Here is a 20,309-nt window from a genome sequence, read left to right on the forward strand (position 1 = left end):
TAGAGTTCCAAAAGTTATCAGAACAAATGAAACTGAACATATTTTCTCTGCATGGGCAAATTATCAGGGTCTGCGCGGCTGGATGAAACCTCTGATGGGGATGAAGTTGCAAGAATATATATTTAGTATAGTTCTGAAGATGTGTTGGCCCGGTAACGGCCGGGGAAAAGGTCCAACCCCCCGCCGCCTTGTGCTGCACATCTTCTGTTCTGCGGTAAAGATGGCGGCGTCAGAGGGGGCGCGCAGCAGCCGGACCACGGCGACGGCGTTTTGAAAATCGCTCCCAATTTGAGCATCTCTCGCTCATCCATGCTCCGCCGGAACGACGTTTGCCTCTGCGGAGCAAAGACGTTGGCTGTCACGCGTCGTGGGGACTCTATTTGAATGTTTTAAAGGCGAGGAGTTGTGGATTTCGGTGACTGCTGCTAACAGCAGCTAGCTGTTTAGCCAAGCGAGCTAATACGGGGGTAGTTAGCGGAGGGAAGGAGGAGGCGGAGGCGGATAGAGGAACGCTATTCTGCACGCAGGCTCCTCCGGCGCAGGGGAATGTGAGCCCGAGGCGCACGGGGGGGTTTGCTCGCTTGGTGCCGAACGTCCTTACGACAATCTACCGGAATGGGACAGCAGGTAGGCCGCGTCGGTGAGGGCACATCGACCGGACTCCAGCCGCCACAGCCCCACGCGTCCCAAGCACACCAAGTGAAGGGGAACCGGGGGAGCGTCGCCGGGAGGAGACCCCGAGAAGCCGGCGGCAGCGCCGGGACACCGCCGGGAAGGATCGCTGCTATCAACGTGCCTGATCCGTCGATTAATATTTTCACAAAGCATTCAGGTAAAGCCCGAACAAGTCTTTTTGGAAGAGGTGTGTGGAGTTGCTTTAATATTTCTTGCCGCTTATTAGCATTGGTTTAGCGGCGTCCTGCTAGTTTGACGTTAGCGGAAATATGTTTTCCATAGCCTTTATTCCTTGCACTTTCTCGTGTTTTCATCTGCTTTCATTTGATTTATTGTTGCATGGGGGTGTAATTAACCGATCGTAGGGCAAACTAGGTACTTTTTTTTTTAACAAACTTTGCATATATTATATATATTTAATTATTCAAAAATGATTATCAGTTTTTAATATTTACATTTAAATATATTTTGTGCCATGCGATTGGCTGCTTACCCATTCGGGGTGTCCCCTGTCTGATGCCAATAGTTGGCTGGGATAAGCTCCAGCACCCCTTGCGACACATGTGAGGATAAGCGGTATTCAAAACGAATGAATTAATATTTCTAAAAATATATATATTATGTTAATAAATTGATAAAATGTTAACAAAATTAAAATAACACTAATCTTAATTTAGAATATTGAAAATATACAAACATGAATCTACCTGCATCTTTATGCAAACAAAATTAATATAAATCAAATTAATGAAATCTGTAGGTGGTACTTGAAAGGTGGAAATTTAGTTATTGACTGTAATGAATTAATCATTGTCATTTTAATAGTATTTATATTAACAATTGAACTTTGTGTTCTGCTTTATATTCGCATCAAGTTACACTTCCATTCATTCATTTAAAATATGAAGACTGGCTGTGAAATTTCAACTTTTAACACCAATTATGGTCACCTAGTCCAAATTGAATTGGAAGTCTGGTTGCTTCAATTGCAGCCAGTGAGGTAAGTGAGTGCCCTATAAAGAGTTAAAACAACACTGCGAGTTGTGTCTTGTGCTTAAGATGCATGTGACCTGGCTGTGGCAAAAGGAGGGACTGTTATTGAGGAAGTCCAATTTTCATGGCCTCTGGCCCAGTTATGATTTCCCACTTAGATGCCTGCATCTAATAGTCACTTTGCTAAACAGTGATCCTCGCCTCGGGAGGGTTTGGAGCAATTCCACCCCATTAACTCCGTATAGTAGCCACGGCAATGGCGTCGCGACAATAGCGAGTGGTTTTGTCATGCTCACTTGCATCTTGCTTGTCTCTTCACGTCTACAGTTACAGCACACTCAGCTGGCTGAATGCTTCGTTTGATCCGGAGGTGAATAATTTAGGTCACCTTCTGTCGTTACAAGATGATGCTCAAGTAATTGTTTTTTTGCTATATCTCAGCGCCTGCCCTCTTTTTAGGGGAGATTAGAAGGATCATTGCTTTCCTTGACCTCGTACATGAGATAAACTTGATTTGTTTATAAATATGCTAAACCCTGCCAAACAAGTTATTACATTTTTAACACTTCAATCTCAACTCACAAAGTGAATCTATTAGCTGCTTGCCATCCCAGTCAAAATGGATTGAAGGGCCATCTAAAGAGATAAGAGCACATGCATATCAAAATGTGTCATTATATTTAGAACCTCTTGCTTTTGGTGTGAGTAGGATAATAGAGGCATGACATGTCACAGTTCCACTAATCCCTACAATAGGGGTCTTAAATCTAAGGCCCGTGGGCCAGATGCGGCCCATTTGGTGGGTTTTTCTGGAAAGCTCATTCATACTGTACAAACAATCAAATGCTTTTGTGTTTTAATTTTATTTTCCCATCCGCGGTCACATTTGTTCTTTTGACCCCAACAGCCAAAATAGCATCATCAATGGGTTGTCATCAATATGTTATTAAAGAACCATGAAATGCTTTAAAACTAATAGGGAGTAACGTGTAAATTCCCCAAATTCATTATTTTTACACAAAGTGACTTGTAAGTATACTCCAAAATGAAAAGTGAGTGACACAAAATTAACCCATTGCCTGTCATTGACAACAATAGATGTCCCTTTCGCTTAAACTGGTAGTGGATGCTCATCTTTCAGTACCATTGACGGCGCTAGACAAAATGGATTGGACATCAAGTGCCGTCAATGGCGGCCAGTGAGTTCACTTTTTTGGCCAAAAATAAACTGGCCAGCCCACATGAGATCTAGTTGGCACAAAAGTGGCCTGCAAACCAATCACAGTTTAATCCTCCTGCCTTACAAGCAGTGCAGTGGAGAAGGACATAAAGACAATGGGGACTTTGGGGAATGGATAGGATTTCCCGTCCCTGGCCTTTTTTTAAACTAAATGCAAGATGGACTCAGATTGATAAGTGTATGGCTTTCTGATGCTGTGAGACAAGTCATTTTATGGCAGTCATACTGTCTGCCGCGATACAGAGGGTCTTTTTAGTTTTAAAGCGCGCAATAGTAGAACAATGAGTCTTAAGAGAATGTGAGGACTAAAGTCTTTTCAGTGGCTATCAAAGTGCTTTCTTTCTTATCGAAATTCTGTGACAGTGATTTACTGTTGGTCTTTGTTATAGCAGCAGAGTTTGGTTTTATTTTTTAATCACAAGCCTTTTGGCTGACTGGAATTTAAATAACTGCTTGTTTGATTGAAATGAAACTAATTTATTTATCTGATATTTTCTACCTCCAGGGATTGATTGCATTTGGATTTGGGAATTTGTCCACATTAATGTTGGTGTGTTCAAGATATTCCAAAAAGGGTCGCAGTGGTTTACAGGTTTTTGTAGCAACTTGTCGAAGACAGATAGTTTAACCAATGAAATATCTGCTGAAAAATGCTATCAACTGATTACTCTTATAATACACTAGATTGGTGAAAAGGTTCCTTCCCTCTTGATAGGTCACAATGAAAACCTGCATTCACTCCAGTCCTTGAAGACTTGTCTGGAAAGCCCTGTTTGATATGGTTGTTATGGATACTAGCCTAACAGTTTCATGGTTATTAAGTATTTGCGACAGAGTAACCAAAGTGATGCGTATCCTGATCCCACTACTGCTTCTGCTTGCAGAAAATGTTCAATATTTCACAACACATTAGTTTGCTCACCCATCAAGATTGACCAACTTCTTTTGTTCCTTCATCATCGGCATGACTAACCGTCTGGCTAAACCAAGAAAAAATGATGGATAATCTCATCCCATATCTGTTAGACACAGACACAAATTCATTGAAAGACAGATGAATAGAAATGAACCTTTGCAGTCCCATGTTTTCAAACATAATTTACCATTTCTTAAAATCCATCTTATAAACTTCTTGGGTTTGATAGAGAAAGCCCACGTTGAATCAAATGATGCCTTCTCAGGGCATAATTGAACGGTGCCAGTCTTCTGAGGAATGCATGGTTGTTTGTTGAGGTAATGCTTGTATGTTTCTGCCTGTTTAGTGTATGAATGCCACGGACTATCGTGCACGTTTGTTCTCCTGTTTTTTCAAAAAACAGTCTAATGGAAAGATAAAGAACTGAGAAAATCTTGCTAATTTCGCTTGCTTCCAAACCTAATCCTTTCATGACAAGGTGAGTCATTTCCAGGCTCAGGTGTGCTGCTCTCCCTCTCAGAACATTATTAATTCAGTAGCCCTGCTTTCTAACAAGACTTCCTCTACCTCACCAAAAGAGCACAAAGAGAACCACAGAAGGGAGAGAGAGAGTGAGAGAGCTGGAAAAGAGACGATTTAATGGAGTGAAACACCAGAGTGCTGATTCAAGGATACTGTCACCTTTATCCGTTTTGGTTAATGTGAAATATTAGTTGCTCAGCGATTGTTTTCTCACTTCCAGTCATTCGGCCATGCCAAGTTTTAGCATACTAAGCAAATGTAAAGCTACGTGATGTGGTTTTCACTCCTAGGAAATTTGATTGTGACATAATCTGTAAATTTGAAAGTAATTTTTCAGGTTAGGATTCGTTTTAATTGGTTGTGGAACCTCTGACATAGTATTTTTGCCATTGGGGGACTCATTGTACTTGGTTCTGTAAATTTGAATATAAGGGTTTGAAAGAGGGGAAAATTGTAACATCACTTAATAATTTGTTTTTGTTCACTTGAATATAAGCATAAAGTAAAAGGCTAAGGAGAATGCTTGGATCCAGGGTTTTGAGTTGATTTGCATCAAGCGGGAAATTGGATTACAGACAAATCCAATTTTCTTTTGACTGTCTTCTAAAGCCTTAAGAAGCATAAAAAAGTCACACAGCAGCCACAACATAGTGTGTGAGATGTCCTATATTTAGCTACTGCATGCGTGATACACCAACAGAAACCAGATTTGTCCAAAATAGGTTGGTTTATCGATCCTTCTGACTGCCATTATCCATCAAGAGCGATAAGAGCCATACCAGGTTAATTCTTTTTAAATGACCAAAAATAGTCACTTAGTCAACTCATTAGTTAACATACTGTTTTTTTCAGTGGAATGTTCTTGTCACTGTTCTATGCCGCTGCCTTGAGCATTTGTATCGGCTACCGGCCAAGCATCTTCAGTTCCCTAAAAACCACAGTATTTTAGTCTCCCCTGACTCTCTCGCAGTTTATATCATTAAAGAGGGGGGGATTAATTAGAAGAGAGCATGGTTGGCTGTACAGATGGAGAAACTATTCCATGCATCTGTCATCTTAAGAACACAAAACATTTTCAACTTTGGGAAAAGATCCAGCCAAATTGCTCGAGTGGCTCTTGGTTAAGTAGTGGTTTCACTACAAGGCTTAGCTGCAATGGTGCTGCGGGGAGAGAAAAAAATCGCGTTGGAGAGGGCAAATCCTCCTGCCAAGCCTGTTAAACATTGATTGGCTTCCAGGATCAGTTCTCTGCTGGCATTATCGCGACTGCTTATCTTCTGTGTTGCAGGCTGGAGAGTTGGCTTGGAATTTACAGCAACTTTACTCTAAACACACTTACTGGGAGCTTGTGTGTATTGCCATGTATTCACATTCATACAGACACTTCATTTTTCATAGCAGATATTGGAGCTGTGTGATTCTTTCTGGAGCTTTTCCAGGCACACATTTGCCATGCAATGTGTTCTCGCTTCAGTTCAGTTGGATTAGTATGGAAAATTGAGCACTATGGTATATTATCTCTATAAGTACAATAGTACTACAGTGGAATTTATAATGTGGAACAATTCCGAGGTCATAAAGTTCTGAATTTCATCGACCTCTATAGGGTTATTGCCTGTCAGTTCACACAAATCCCCAAAATTTCTACAGTGACACCTCCTCAATTTGCCTGATTTTTGAAAAAATCATTGCCTCATGATGTCAAATATAATAATCAGGAGTTTAAGAAGGTGTTTCCAGCCAAAACCAATTGCTCAAATCAGGATGTATGAAAGGTGGTTGAAAGTTACACGTGGAACTCCTTAGAAATTAGTCATCTTTGGACCAAGCAAGTGCATACGTGGATGCTTGTAAAAGCATGTAGAAAGGTTCTACTGCTGTTGATATCAGATAGGAATTGTCTTAACATTACAGTATATTACACCTTACACCCCATTTTTTTTATTTGGTATTCATGCTATATAAGTGTGAGTTCATCAAGCCACAAAAAATATTTATCCAGGACGGAAATCAAGGTTTTCCAATGTCGAGTGCTAATTGTTGTTATTGTTCATGTAATGACGCTGGCTAACTACTACATTACTGTAATACTCCAAATAGCTTTTTGAGCGTTTGAATGTTAATGTGCTTCTGCATTTTGAGTTCTGCAAAGAGTCTCTGACAACAGTTAAAAGTTCTTGCACTGATTTGAACCACCACTGTCTCGCTTATCTGGCTTTATCCTCTTCTGCTTGTAACTGATTCCTTTCTGTCTTTGTTTGCCGCAGGACAGCATGGAGCCAAATCTAGCTTATGTAATGTCTTGTGCATGTGGGGATCATTGTATCAAGTTTGAGTATGGGCTTCTTGCAGGCAGGCAGCCATCTTTTGTCTTTGCCAACATCGCACGTTGCAGTTATTTTTGTTGTCATGCTGCTGTGTTTTGTTCTAAGCCAGCTAAAAATATTCACCTACCTACATGAGCTTTGGATCGATGTCATTATATTTTTGTTGTTTGACGCTGTGAAAGTTATTGCCAAATGTGACGCAATAGTCAGAATGTTCACAGATTTGATACACATCTGTGGTGTTGTTTCAAGACTTTCATGTCTGCTTTACTTTTACCATTTGAGAAGAAACCAACAAAATGTAGGTGCTTGAGTTGTACTGTTGGGGAAAAAAAATGTTGTGTGCTCACATCCTCACTAACATGCATGCACGCTAACTTGGCAAGCTTAGGAGAAGTCCATATCTGCTTCCTATCAAAGTGCAGAGTTGCATTCAAGTGGGATTAAAATCTCCAAGTATGTTTGAACTGTTCCCCTGACATGATTCATGTGTGGTATTTTTTTTTTGTATTCTCCTCAAGAAAATAGATTGGCCAAGTAATATTTAATCACATAAAGAAGCACCACTCTTTCATCGAAAATTGCAAGCAGCCCCTTCCCTTTATAGAGGATCGCTTAATAAATGGTGTGACAAAATATGCCGTATCAGCGGCACGAGTTTGTGCTACCTGATCAGGGTCACCTCTGTCCCGGCTGTCTCAGTAGGGGGTGTGCAAGCCTGGCTTGCCCCCATCTCATTTCCAAAGACCCCTCCTGGCTTGCTCGACATAAAGAGTTTTTCATAGATTTTCTTTTGAAGCCATATTGTCCTCCAATTCTGTAATGACTTAATATTAGGCCTGCCGCTTCTAATTTGTCCAGCATTAATCTCAATAAAACATTCCTCGAGTATAATAGTGTGATAACTATGACAGGTGGCTTGCCTCACTTGGATTTGCGCACACACACACACACAAATACACACACTCTCACTCCCAGGAGAACAACACCAACCATCTGCTGTTGACTGCAGCTCCTGTCTAGGCCTCACACACACTTTAGCTCACACATTACCCAGCTCTCAGCTTTCCTACTTCACCACTTGAGCACATTTAGGATCCTCCCACCTTCCATTTGCCACTTTCACCATCCCTCATAGTGTGTTGCATCGCAGGGGGCATCAGTCATGAATGACTCTTGCTCTCTTCATGCAAAATGTGTTGTGGGGGCTATACCTTCAGCGGGATTGGTGTATAAATTGTTCATTCTCAAGAGGTTGGATCATATACTTGAAGCCAGAACAAAAGGACCACTAGAGACTTATACTGGGCCAGGAGATATACTGGGAACTGTGGCTGAGCCGGGTTATGGCCAGTGCTGTAGTGCAGTGCATGCTGCTCCAGAACAAAGGTGGGCTTTTTGTGTGTTTTGGCACAGTACACATACAAGATGATTCATTGCGATGTGTAGGCGAGAGAACTATTTGGTTGATTTTTGGGGTCTTTGTTCACCCACTATTCGTGGAACATGTGCCCTCCACACTCTGTGTATACAAACAATTCCAGATCAACAATGAAATCATGTCTATGATAAGCGAAATGATCATATTTCAACTGATGGCAATGCTTTTAAAGCAGAACAACTTCTCACCAAATTTAACAAACATCGTTTTTAGGGGAGTATATTCATTTATTGTCGCAAATACCAGGTAGGCAATTGAAAAAAGACTCTATTAATCTTTCTTTCCAGTCTCACAAAGGTTTTTAAGCGCTTTCTGACCAAGCTATGATATCAATCATTTTGCATTTGGGTATGCAGTAATTTAATACAAAAAGGGATGAAAAAAAAACTTAAAATACATGATATAGATATCTAGAAAATGCACAACCAGATATCAGAATTGGTTTTTGCTGCCCAAAAACATTTTTTTAATAAAAATGACATGCTTTGACTTTTAAAAAGTTTGGGAAACACTGAACAAAAGATATTTGGTGCAACAGCATCACATGGAAAAATCTGGATTTGTCATTCCAAAGAATCATACAGACATGTTTAGGATTGTTCAACCCTGAAAGGCATGCCATCTGCATTTTTTTGTACACCGGTAAAACTTTCACACAGTTGTATATCCTCATTCATTTAGATTGACTGTTTGGATATTCACTGCCAGGATGAAGCTAAAATCAAATCACTGGAACAATGTAGTCCTTTAAGGTCTCGAGCTGCTCTCACTCAGCAGCAGCCCTTTTTCGTCATCCTCCTCTCCCACTCCTGAGGCAGCTGTCCAGGCACGCTGTGACTTTGGCAGCAGCTGCCAGCGTTGTTCATCTGGACTACTCATGTGCTGCTTCATCAATTGTTTGTCAGTTTCCGTGGGTGTGCATATAGTGAGAATGATCGCTGCGCCCCGATAAGGTAGCGGCGTAACTCTCATTCCCACTCGGTAGCTCCTCCCTGTTTGCGCTATTTAAAAAAAACGCATACGGTGCTTCTTCAGATCATACCTGATCTTTGAGGCCTACAGACCAGTTTTGGGAGAGTAATGGTTTTGAGATGCCTGCAGGCAAACAGTTTTGAAGAAGAATGGGAGGGCCAGACAGGCCACAATCTCCACACTGGACTCAGGTGTCCTCATGGGTCTGGACAAAAAGGTAGAAATCAAGAGGCAGTTTAATCGGGAAGGTTTTGAAGTCATTTTGTCCCTGTTTATATTTTCTCTTGTCTCATCATTTTCCTTTTTTTCATCTCTCAACCTTTCTGGCTTTCCTTTTTCTCCAGAAGCTCTCCACAGGCCATTCGGGCTGGACTCTGCGGCGCTGACCGAAGCGGTGCGCTGGAGCTCCAAGGAGAACCTCTTGGGGGCAACTGAAAGTGACCCCAACCTGTTTGTTGCACTTTATGACTTTGTGGCCAGCGGAGACAACACACTCAGCATCACTAAAGGTGAGCACACTCTTTCAATGTGGATTCCAGTCCAACGCCATCTTTCTTGATCTAAAAAGAACGCAGTTTGAATGTTTCAAGAGACAAACCTTGGCAACTAAATCCCAAAACCTGCTTGGTCGGATAAAGGAAGCCACTAAATTGTCCTTTTGGCAATGACCCCTACATTACCTAAAGTACTATTTTTGGAAATTGAAAAACAATGAAGACCTGGCACACCATAAATAAAGTGTGACTCCTGCATCTAGACACAAAATCTCAATTCTTACTATATTCTTACATTATTCACCCTTATTTATTTTTTATAATTACATTCAATTATAGTGTATTGAAATCTTAATTTAAAAAAACAAAAGTATTAAAATGAATAAAAAATGAAATGCATTCTGGATATGGTGCCCAATAACAATTGGATTTTATTTTCTCATAAATTTCATAGTATTTAAGTCAAAAATGCTAAAAAAGCATTCATGACTAGAGATCACACAGAGCAGATCAAATTAATCGCATTCCGATATTTCTACCCTCTGTGACTTTTAACCATTTTCCTTATCATATCACATACACTGCAAATATGAGTTAAATGTTAGTGTTAATGGGAGTTTCCTTTCTAACCTCTGTGACTTTTGACCTCATTACGCCAAAATTCAATCACCTCTCCTGTTTCCCATTACAAAACCATCCCGCAAGTTTGATTATAACTCTTTGATTCATTCTTAAGTTATCTAGCAGACAATCACACTGATCAACAAACAGACACACAGAATCCAATACATTGCTTCCACCTTCCACCATACGTTTGATCCACAGGCGGAGGTCAATATTTGCATTTTGTCTGAATCATCAAGATTGTTAGTGCATGATTGATTCCATCACATGCTTCCCACACCATTTGTGGAGGCGCGTGTGTCGCAACAAGAATGAATAGTGATTTCCTTTTGTGGAGACTGGAGTATTCAGTAAAAGAGCCTTGAGGCCATGTCACTGATTGGCAGGTCAATAAACCTTGAGGGGGAAGAAACTGTTTCATGTGCAGCTTTACAGTTAGAACATTGGAATGTTATGTGTCAATAAAGCTATAAGCGTCAAGAAATGTTGGGACACCTGGATAGTTACACCTACGTGAATGCAATATATGGGAATATTTGTAAAATATATATATGTATATATATATAATATTATATATTAAATATATATATATATTATATATTATATATATTAAATATATATATTATATACGTTGATTTTGGTTTATCTCATCTCAGATTAGAAGCGTTGGGATCAAAGATCCATGTGGAAAAATACACACCGTCCTCATCTGGTCATTGCTTGATTTTTAGCCTTATTTTGTACAACAGAAAAGGATCTTCCCCAAGTTTTGGGAAGATTTAAATAACTAAACAGGCAAGCTAGCAACAATCTAGTTAAGCATCTCATGAAGAAAAGACCCCATCATGTCTCTAATGCTTTGACAATATGGAATTTTACATCAACATGTGGCTACTTTGAGCAGGCAGTAGTCGACCACAAGCAGGAATTAGCTCTTCGGAGTCATTATCTCCTCCTTGTCGGTCTAAAGGCAGTCAGTATTTCCAGTCCTACTGGGGAAACTAGAGAAGACTGGACAGTAGTCTGTTCAAAGTAATTTTCATGCATATAGTCACAGCAATTTTAGCTGTATTTGACCCGATTCTTTGACAGGCAAACGTGCTCTTCACAGTCCTAATTGTTTACTAGGAGCATTTGCCATTTCCTGGACGCCGAGCTTTGCTTTATGTAAAAGATGCGTCATTTTCAGTGACTCACTGGAGACCGGACGCTGAGCTTCTGTTTAATAATTGAAGGAACTTTCAAATGGGGTGGACTACTTTCAAAAATCATGGCAATAAAATTAACTGACATCCTTTCTGGAGCGACGAGCTGAACTGTATTATACTGAGTGACAGCGTTTCTCATGTTTTGCTTAACTCAAATGTTTCATGATTGAATCACACCCTCCTCTGCTTTCGAGAAAAACGTACGTCTCGCCGCTCCCTCTCATCTCCCGCGCTGACGTCAAGAGAAGGACGAAGGCGGGACGCCAAGTCACTACATGTCTGCTTTTGCCCGGCGCTTGCATGGCAGCTCGGGTGTTATTATTGTTGCGCAGTTTTTGATGTAGTTCAAGACTCACAATCTGTCCTAGTTGCCCTTTTTGTTTGTGTTTTGTCAGTACGGTATCCTAAGCAACATTCTTACCTGATGACAAGACTCAGTGGAGACTCTAAGAGAGCAACTTCTTTTCATATGTTGTGATTAGATTTAGTTTCAATGACGCTCAAATTTCTCATTTTGTTTGAAGGACAAATGTAAGGTCAAAGTCTTTCCAGTCATTTTTTTCCTCCGCTATTAACGTTTTGGTAAATTGTTTGCATTTCGTGTACATTTTGCGCTAAGTGATTTTTTAAAATCTTCTGGGAATGACAAAGAATATACCCTTATACTCCAATGCGACTTTTTTTCCCCTCTTCTTTGGGTATTCCTTGGCTTGTGCGACTTATACCCAGGTACAATTTATAGCCCAAAAAATAGGGTAGTTGATCTATTTGATAATCAATTAGTGGATTAGAAGACATAATGCGCCTAACAAGTTGACAGACCAAAAAAATCCAAAATTCCTTCTCTTTGCTCTGTCATAGGAAGCAAAAACAAAATTGATCTTTTCCCCCTGTGTGTCTAGGAGAAAAACTCTGTGTTCTGGGCTACAACCAAAATGGGGAGTGGAGTGAGGTTCGCTCCAAAAACGGCCAGGGTTGGGTCCCTTCCAACTACATCACACCCGTCAACAGCCTAGAGAAGCACAGCTGGTACCATGGGCCGGTTTCACGCAGCGCTGCCGAATACCTGCTTTCATCCCTCATTAACGGCAGCTTCCTCGTCCGGGAAAGTGAGAGCAGTCCTGGACAGTTGTCCATTTCTCTCCGCTACGAAGGTAGAGTCTACCACTATCGCATCAACACTTCCTCGGATGGAAAGGTAAACATCGATATCTAGCGGTAGCTCTACGCTTTATGATATTGTCTGAATTTCTAACTTCTCCTTCGCCGTCCAGGTGTATGTGACGTCCGAGAGCCGCTTTGCCACCCTGGCCGAGCTGGTCCACCACCACTCCACTGTAGCCGACGGCCTAGTCACCACACTGCACTACCCGGCGCCCAAATGCAACAAGCCCACCGTATACGGTGTGTCGCCTATCCACGACAAGTGGGAGATGGAGCGCACGGACATCACCATGAAGCACAAGCTGGGAGGCGGCCAGTATGGCGAGGTGTACGTGGGTGTGTGGAAGAAGTACAATCTCACTGTGGCGGTGAAAACACTCAAGGTTTGCTACTTTATTAGGATTGTGTACTTTAACCTCTTGCCTGCCATTTACGATAGACCTCCAAATTTAAATTGGGAGGACTGGCTGTCAATGTGCATTTTTCAATTCCTTTGCTGGCGCTAGATGTCCAACCTCGTTCATTCGCCCACTCTTAACTGTCAAAATTCATTGGCAGCCAATGACTTAATTTGGCTTCCTCGTCAACTCCCAGTGAAAGGGCGCCTCACTTGAATTGCGGTATGTCACCACCTGTCTGTAGATCCTGGTATTTTCAGTACCCTCCAAAAGTATTGAAAACTAAAGAGTTTGGGCTTAATATGTCCCTTTAGTTAAATTAATCTGTTGTAGCTTTGCATTCTCTATATTAACTCCAATCTTTGGTTACCATTTTCCAGAGACCAAATTGCTTGCCTCCAAAGCCAGGTTTGTGCCAAAAAGTGATATAGTGATAAGTGGGCTTATAGTTCTGAAAATCTGGTCAGTAAAAATTAGATAGTGTGCTTTTGTGTTTAGTTTTCTCTTGTGAACACTGTATTTGCTGTGAAAAAAGTACAAGGAGCAGAGATCTGTTATTAAACCTAGCAAGCACCCTGTGCTGTATTTAAAATGTTGTCTTTTTTTCTCTCCAATCTTAAAAGGAGGACACCATGGAAGTTGAGGAATTTCTGAAAGAGGCTGCAGTCATGAAGGAGGTTAAACATCCAAACCTTGTTCAACTTCTTGGTCAGTAGCTACATTTACAATTTTAACTCATTGACAACGATAGAACTCCAATCTAGTTAAAGTGGGAGAGGCTGGCAATGAATTATATCTCTAACGTCTATCGCTGTCAATTGCACTGCAACATAATCATTTACTGTTTGCAAGTTTTAACAACGCTGCCTCCTCCAGGCGTGTGTACATTGGAGCCCCCATTTTACATCGTGACAGAATACATGCCTCACGGCAACCTTCTGGACTACTTGAGGGACTGTGACAAGGAGGAAGTGAACGCTGTGGTTCTGCTCTACATGGCTACGCAGATCTCCTCAGCTATGGAATACTTGGAGAAAAAGAACTTCATCCACAGGTCAGATGAAAAGTCCAAATGCTGTTTTGTGCATTCTACCCAAGTATTCTGAAGTCTTCACTTTCTTTCATCAGGGATCTCGCAGCAAGAAACTGCTTGGTCGGGGAGAATCACGTCGTCAAGGTGGCAGACTTTGGTCTGAGCAGGTTGATGACTGGTGACACCTACACCGCACATGCCGGGGCCAAGTTCCCCATCAAATGGACCGCGCCGGAAAGCCTCGCATACAACACCTTTTCCATCAAGTCGGATGTATGGGGTGCGTAACTCATGAATTTATTCATTTTCGTCTTCACAGTCCAGATGTGACTTGTGTAACGTTGACTGATGGCCCCCTTTGTTCGTCCCACAGCGTTCGGAGTCCTGTTATGGGAAATTGCAACATATGGCATGTCTCCGTACCCAGGCATTGATTTGTCTCAAGTCTACGACCTTCTTGAAAAGGGTTACCGCATGGAACAGCCTGAGGGATGCCCACCAAAAGTTTATGAACTCATGAGGGCATGTAAGTTCATCTCTCTACAAATTCTTCGTCAGCTGATGCTACCATTAACATAAACACTACTTTAACATAAATGCAAACACTTTTTTCCCCTCAGGTTGGCAATGGAGTCCTTTAGATCGGCCATCATTTGCAGAGATTCACCAAGCTTTTGAAACTATGTTCCATGACTCCAGCATCTCAGAAGGTAGCATGGCATGAGAGAAACATGGTATTTGTGGGGCGAGTAAAAAATCTTTGGCAATTCAACGGAAAGGGTTAGTGCGAGGGTGTCAAACTCAGTTTGCTTCACGGGCCACATTCCTGGCAACGAGATCTAATAGGGGGCCGGACCAGTTTATTTTTGTCTCAGAACTTGCTGGCCTCCTTTTACAAAGCTAGACGTCCAATCCATTTTGACTGGTAGGGACAAATTAACGTTCATTTCAAGGGATGTGACTGCGAATAAGAAATTGAGCAAAGAGCAGTAGTGCACGAACCCGTGTCAAAAAAATAAAAGCCTTTGATTCTGTATGTACAGAATGAATGAGCGATAAAGTGCTTATCAGTCAGAACAAACCCGGGGGGGCGCATGTGTCTGGGTAGTTGTGTCTTTTGTTTTTTCTTCCACTTTGGGGCAAAAAGAAACTGCTTTGGCTACCATTGAAGTATCAGTATGGAGGGATCAAGTCATGTAGAGCAAACCATCTTTGAGTGTCCTGAAAAGTGCTATATGAATCCAATGCATCATTATTATTGAATTTTGGATTTGACTTTTTTTGTCTTTGTTTTTTGCAGAGGTGGCAGAGGAGCTCTGTAAGACGGCCTCCTCCGGTCACGGAGGTCCCTTGCACTCTTTCGACACCCCGCTGTTGCCCTCCAAATCTCGCACAATGCTCAAGCACACAGAAAATAAGGAAAACATCGAGGGTGGGCTCGACGGCCGGCCGGACCACGGCACTCACAGTCCTTCAGGTACAGCTCGACCCGCTTACCTCGCCACTGAGCATTCAGGTGCATCCGATTACGAGACCACAGGTGTCCCAGGCCAGCTTGATACCAGAAGTCCTCTGCACCGTCGCCGAGCCCGTCGTTTGAGGGGAATGGCGGTCATTTTTCCCGTCGATTGACTGTCGCTTTAATTTTCAATCTTACAAATGAACAGACAGATGAATGGAATTAAATGAAATTAAAGGGTAGCTTTTCCAAATGTTTTAATTACACATTCATCCAAATCTTAATTGAATATAAACTTACAAAAAAAATTGCATTTCCCAACTGACACTCGCTTATCTCCAAATAGCCTCACTTTTAAGTTCATTTTCACTCCACCCTTTGTTTGTCTGATTTTGTTATTGTATAATATATTAAGTTTCATTTTTTTTCTTCATGTTGAAAATAAAATAATGGTCCCTTGTTTTTTGTCCTTGTCACAAACAAATCTCTGTATTCTTGTGCTGTCCTTGTCCCCAACTAACAAATCGACCCATTTCTAGTTTTCAAAGCATGAACAGTTATCTCACTAAACCATTTAACTAAAACCGCTCTGCTTTTGAATCCACTGTATTTCTGTGAGCATACGATACAGTTCCCAAAGCCACAAAACAAGTGTCCTAAGATTTTATGCTTCAAAATACATTCCATACTGATGTCCAATGAAGAATGCATGATCATTCACAGCGCGTCCTTCCAGTTTAAATGAATTCTAACTGTCAAATGGCACCAACACTACTCGTAGTACACAAAAGAATCACTGCACATAGTAGACCTCTTCAGATGTACCCAACATTTTAATAGAATGTACTATTTTTTCCCAATAACTGACATTTTTGAAAACCTTTAGTGTTTAAACCTTACATGGCTACGCCATCACCGTAAAAAAATAAGTCCTCAATGGTTCTCAATATTTGGATTAACATTGGTGACTTTATTCTCATTAACATAAAATTTAAACAACTGCCGTTTCATATTACAAACATTCTGCAAGTTTAGTAATCTGTTGATTGACTCCCTTGAATTAACATTAACCCAAAGACCCAGAGAGACATACAGAACCGAATATATACCCTTACGTTGGCTTCACCTACTGGCAGAGGTCATTAATGTTCGTATTTCAATGTCGGACAGGCCATCTAATGAAGACATGCGCTGTGGAAAATAGATGGATGAAAGTAACATGGATGGAGACTCTGGACAAAAAAAACTTGACTTGACCATGTATTTTACTCATTGCTTAACCAGCCTCCTTTTTTCTGTTTTTAGGCTGGTGTTCTTTATTAGGAGGCGATGGACGCTCAGGAGGCTCCCCGGCGCTGCCCAGAAAACAGCAACCTCGTGATAAGTCCCCCGGCAGCCTTTTAGAGGACGCGCTGGACACCGGCACGTTCACCCGAGACCGAAAGACGAGCTTCTTCAGCTCCTTCATCAAGAAGAAGTCGTCTTCCTCGTCCTCATCTTCGTCCTCGCCATCTTCCCAGCACCAACAGAACCTCCCGACGCCACCCAAAAGAAGCAGTTCCTTTCGGGAGATGGAGACGCAACCGCACAAGAAATATGAGCCCACTGCGGATTTCAGCCCTCCGCCTCCGCTACCGCAGTCTGACAGTTTAGGGGGCTTTTCTGCATCCCCCTCTCATTCCCAAGGTGAGCCCGCCCAGACGCCGTCACGTTGCTGCGGGGCCGCATTTGGACAAAAGCCATCGAGTGGGGGCCTCGTTTCCCAGGTCACTAGCGGCAGCAGCTGGGGAGGACTCGCCGGATTTTTTACTCCCAGGCTTATCAAAAAGACCCTCGGGCTGAGGACAGGAAAAGCAGCATGCTCAGGGGATGGTGGAAACACGGTCGGGGGGCCTAAAGCCTTACCTAGGTCCAATTCTACCTCCTCAATGTCGGCCGGGTTTCCGGACCTGGAGCGAATCGCTCTGACTTTACCCAGGAACCGCAGTGCTAAGACCCCGCTGGAGAGGACCGCTTCCACCACTTCCCAGCCAGAGAACGGGGCCGCGCGTCCCCCCGAAACTCTGCTCAGGAGGATGGATGAGGGGACGGCACAGATCAGGGAAAGGCCCAAAGCCAAGCTGCTACCCCGGGGCGCTGCAGCAGGGGGAAGAGCTCCGGGGGTCGGCGGGGAAGTCGGCGAGGAAAGCGGGCCGGGATTAGAAAGGCAGCAAAGCTGGTCGTCGCCCTCTAAGGCTTCCGCCGCCGCCGTATCGTCAAATGCTTCACAAACTCACAACCACAAAGTTCCGGTTCTCATCTCCCCCACGCTAAAAAACAGCCCGGGCGACGCGCACCTCGTCGGGCTGGACTCTCAGGGGAACCGCTTCAAACTGCTGTCGGAGCACCAAGCCGACCGGGACAGGCCGCGGCTCGTCAAGCCCAAATGCGCGCCCCCTCCCCCGCCGACTTTACGTGGGACGCAACACTCGTACGGCGGCGAAGTAGAGGAGCATGCGGAAGTCAACGGAGATTCGTTAAAATGCCACAAGCCGGGCCGGTTGTCGGGAGGCGTGAGCGCGAGCAGACCGTCGATGCCGCCGCCGCAAGTGCCTCCCGCTTCTTCGACAACGCCCGCTAAAATGGCCAACGGGGCACCGGGCACCGCCGCTTCCACGCACTCGGCGACATCCGCCGGCTCAAAGTTGGCGCTGCGGCGAATCCGACAGCATTCGGAAAGAGTCCCGCCCGAGCGAGTTAGTCGCGAGGCCCTTCTGGAGTGCGCCGAGTGCCTGAGCAGCGTCCTCCACGCCGGCTCGGAAAGCCTGTCCGGCAGCCAAGTGCTAGACGCCGGCCACCAGCTCCTGGACTACTGCTCGGGTTATGTGGACTGCATCCCCCAAATGAGGAACAAATTTGCCTTCCGTGAGGCCGTAGGGAAGCTGGAGCTCAGCCTGCAGGAGCTGAGGGCCTCGTCCTCGGGCGGCAGCGGGCCCGGCTGCGTGGGCTTCAACAGCGTACTAGACAACCTGCACAGCTGCATTAAAGAGATTAGCGATGTAGTTCAGAGGTAGCCAACGCTAAACATCACACCGCAGTAAAATCTTTCAGATTCTTTTAAAGGGTCACTAATCCAACATGGTTTCCTCCAAGAATCTGTTGACTGTGCCGTCACAGGTCAAAACGGATCGTTTTGATAGAAGCGCGGTACAGTGGACCCCAGAGTTGCGTTCCGGAGTTGGGGTCGTAAGGCAAAATTGTCGTGTGGCGGGCAATAGAAATTATTGTTATAGTCACGTACCTGTCAATTTATACGTTTTTTTCCCGTATTTTATGTTTTTTTCCATTATTTCAAATTGTGTATGCCGTATGACAACTTTTTTTGCGGGAAAAAAAGTACATTTTTGGTAAAACCGAACTATTCTTACCCATTTCGGCTCTAATCCGGATCGTCTCACTCTCAAACACGCCATCGTCGATTGCGAATGTTGTCATGCTTTGAGCATGATATGCGCATGCATTTCCGCCTTTTCACTATATAAAGATATAGCGCGTCAGCAAGCAATGTACCCAGACAGTCACGCTGTCAGTGAAATTACAGAATCTTGAATTTAGTCCACACAAAAGGCGCATTTTATTTGTTTTCAACCACTTATTACACATCAGACAAATTTGAATTGTTGTTTTTTCTCCCAAAATTTGATAAAATAGATTTTTTCCAGAATGCACATAAAATAGGCTTTAAAAGGAGATTACATTTGTTAAAAAGCAAAAATATTCACGTTTTGGCCTCGCGACGGCACTTAAGACACATTCTTGTAGAGGAATTATGTTTAGTTTCCCACTGCCTGTTTGGAACATGAGAACAATATGTAAAGGACCTCAGCGAAATCACTACACAATGTAATCTTTTTAATGTTTACAAACATCCGTTTCATAAAACGTCAGTGTGGACACATCCTTTTGGCTCCGTCTGACCTGTACATAAAACCGACGAGCGAGTCCGCCGAGCTTAACGCAGTTCAAGTCCAAAACGTGAAATGTTCGCCTGCCGCCGGCCATAATCGTAAAAATGAATGTCGAGCATGGATTGTCGCTAAAGTCCCAGCTCACGTCGCTCGTTTGTCTGTCTGTCGGTTACCCTCAGCCGGCAGTCGTTTCCCCCCATTGGACTCAAATGTTTCATGAATTTGTGATACTCTTTTTGTTTTTTTTTTGCTCAGTGTTTTGCAACTGAGGGGACCATAAGCCATTTTTAAAAGCCATTTCAACTAACACATAGGAAACGTCATTGTGATTGAATCTAGTTTTCCATTTTTGCAACTTGCTTTTAAACTTGCTCACATTTCTTGTTATTTATTTTTTTAAATAGGGATGGGCATTTGACCAATTTTCCTTAAATTGACTATGGGGTGGATTACAATCATTTTTTAGAAAGGTTAGTCCTTCTTAAACTTATTATCTCAATTCAGCCAGCATACTTCATGACAATGCGATTTCTAATCTTTAGCAAAGAGGGTTATAATTATAAAATATTGAAGTCATATTCCATATCCCTCTGGATATTGTCAAACACATGAATGTCGTACATCTATAATGTAATGTTTTACCTCAAATTTTCCTATGAATATAATGTTTGCAACAATTTAATTCGAAACAAAGGCCTACGATTGCATACCTGTCAACTTATACGCTTTTCCCGTATTTTATAAAAAAAAATATATATCATTTCAAACTATGTATGCCGTATAACAACTTTTGTACGGGATATTTTTAAGTACGTTTTTTGTAAAACCGATCTCCGGATTGTCTCAGTCACTGGTGGCAGACGAAAACGTCATCGTCGACTGCTAATATTGTCATG

The 20,309-nt window shown here is 42.6% G+C and overlaps 1 protein-coding gene across 3 annotated transcripts; it reads left to right on the forward strand.

The window, feature by feature from the left end:
• Positions 1 to 176: 176 nt before the first annotated feature.
• abl2 (c-abl oncogene 2, non-receptor tyrosine kinase) lies at positions 177 to 20,161 on the forward strand. 3 transcript variants are annotated; one of them, XM_077607247.1, is made up of 11 exons: positions 177 to 832; positions 9,434 to 9,595; positions 12,315 to 12,610; positions 12,687 to 12,959; positions 13,598 to 13,682; positions 13,851 to 14,028; positions 14,103 to 14,287; positions 14,381 to 14,533; positions 14,628 to 14,717; positions 15,308 to 15,523; positions 16,808 to 20,161. In XM_077607247.1, exons 1-11 carry the CDS (start codon positions 616 to 618, stop codon positions 18,517 to 18,519), a joined length of 3,567 nt encoding a protein of 1,188 aa, XP_077463373.1. In that variant the 5' UTR covers positions 177 to 615; the 3' UTR covers positions 18,520 to 20,161. The 3 variants fall into 3 exon arrangements, with proteins under 3 accessions (XP_077463373.1, XP_077463370.1, XP_077463372.1); XM_077607244.1 differs by having other exon boundaries at positions 178 to 832; positions 9,431 to 9,595; positions 15,308 to 15,484; positions 16,772 to 20,161; XM_077607246.1 differs by having other exon boundaries at positions 178 to 832; positions 15,308 to 15,484; positions 16,772 to 20,161.
• The last annotated feature ends 148 nt before the right edge of the window (positions 20,162 to 20,309 follow it).

This window comes from Stigmatopora argus, chromosome 8, assembly GCF_051989625.1.
Source record: "Stigmatopora argus isolate UIUO_Sarg chromosome 8, RoL_Sarg_1.0, whole genome shotgun sequence".
Taxonomy (NCBI): Eukaryota; Metazoa; Chordata; class Actinopteri; order Syngnathiformes; family Syngnathidae; genus Stigmatopora; species Stigmatopora argus.

Coding starts and splice junctions, on each gene's coding strand:
- abl2 (XM_077607247.1), top strand. CDS start 616: ATGGGACAGCAGGTAGGCCGCGTCGGTGAGGGCACATCGACCGGACTC. Junction 14,534..14,627: donor TTATGAACTCATGAGGGCAT/GTAAGTTCATCT, acceptor TTTTCCCCTCAG/GTTGGCAATGGAGTCCTTTA. Junction 14,718..15,307: donor TGACTCCAGCATCTCAGAAG/GTAGCATGGCAT, acceptor TGTTTTTTGCAG/AGGTGGCAGAGGAGCTCTGT.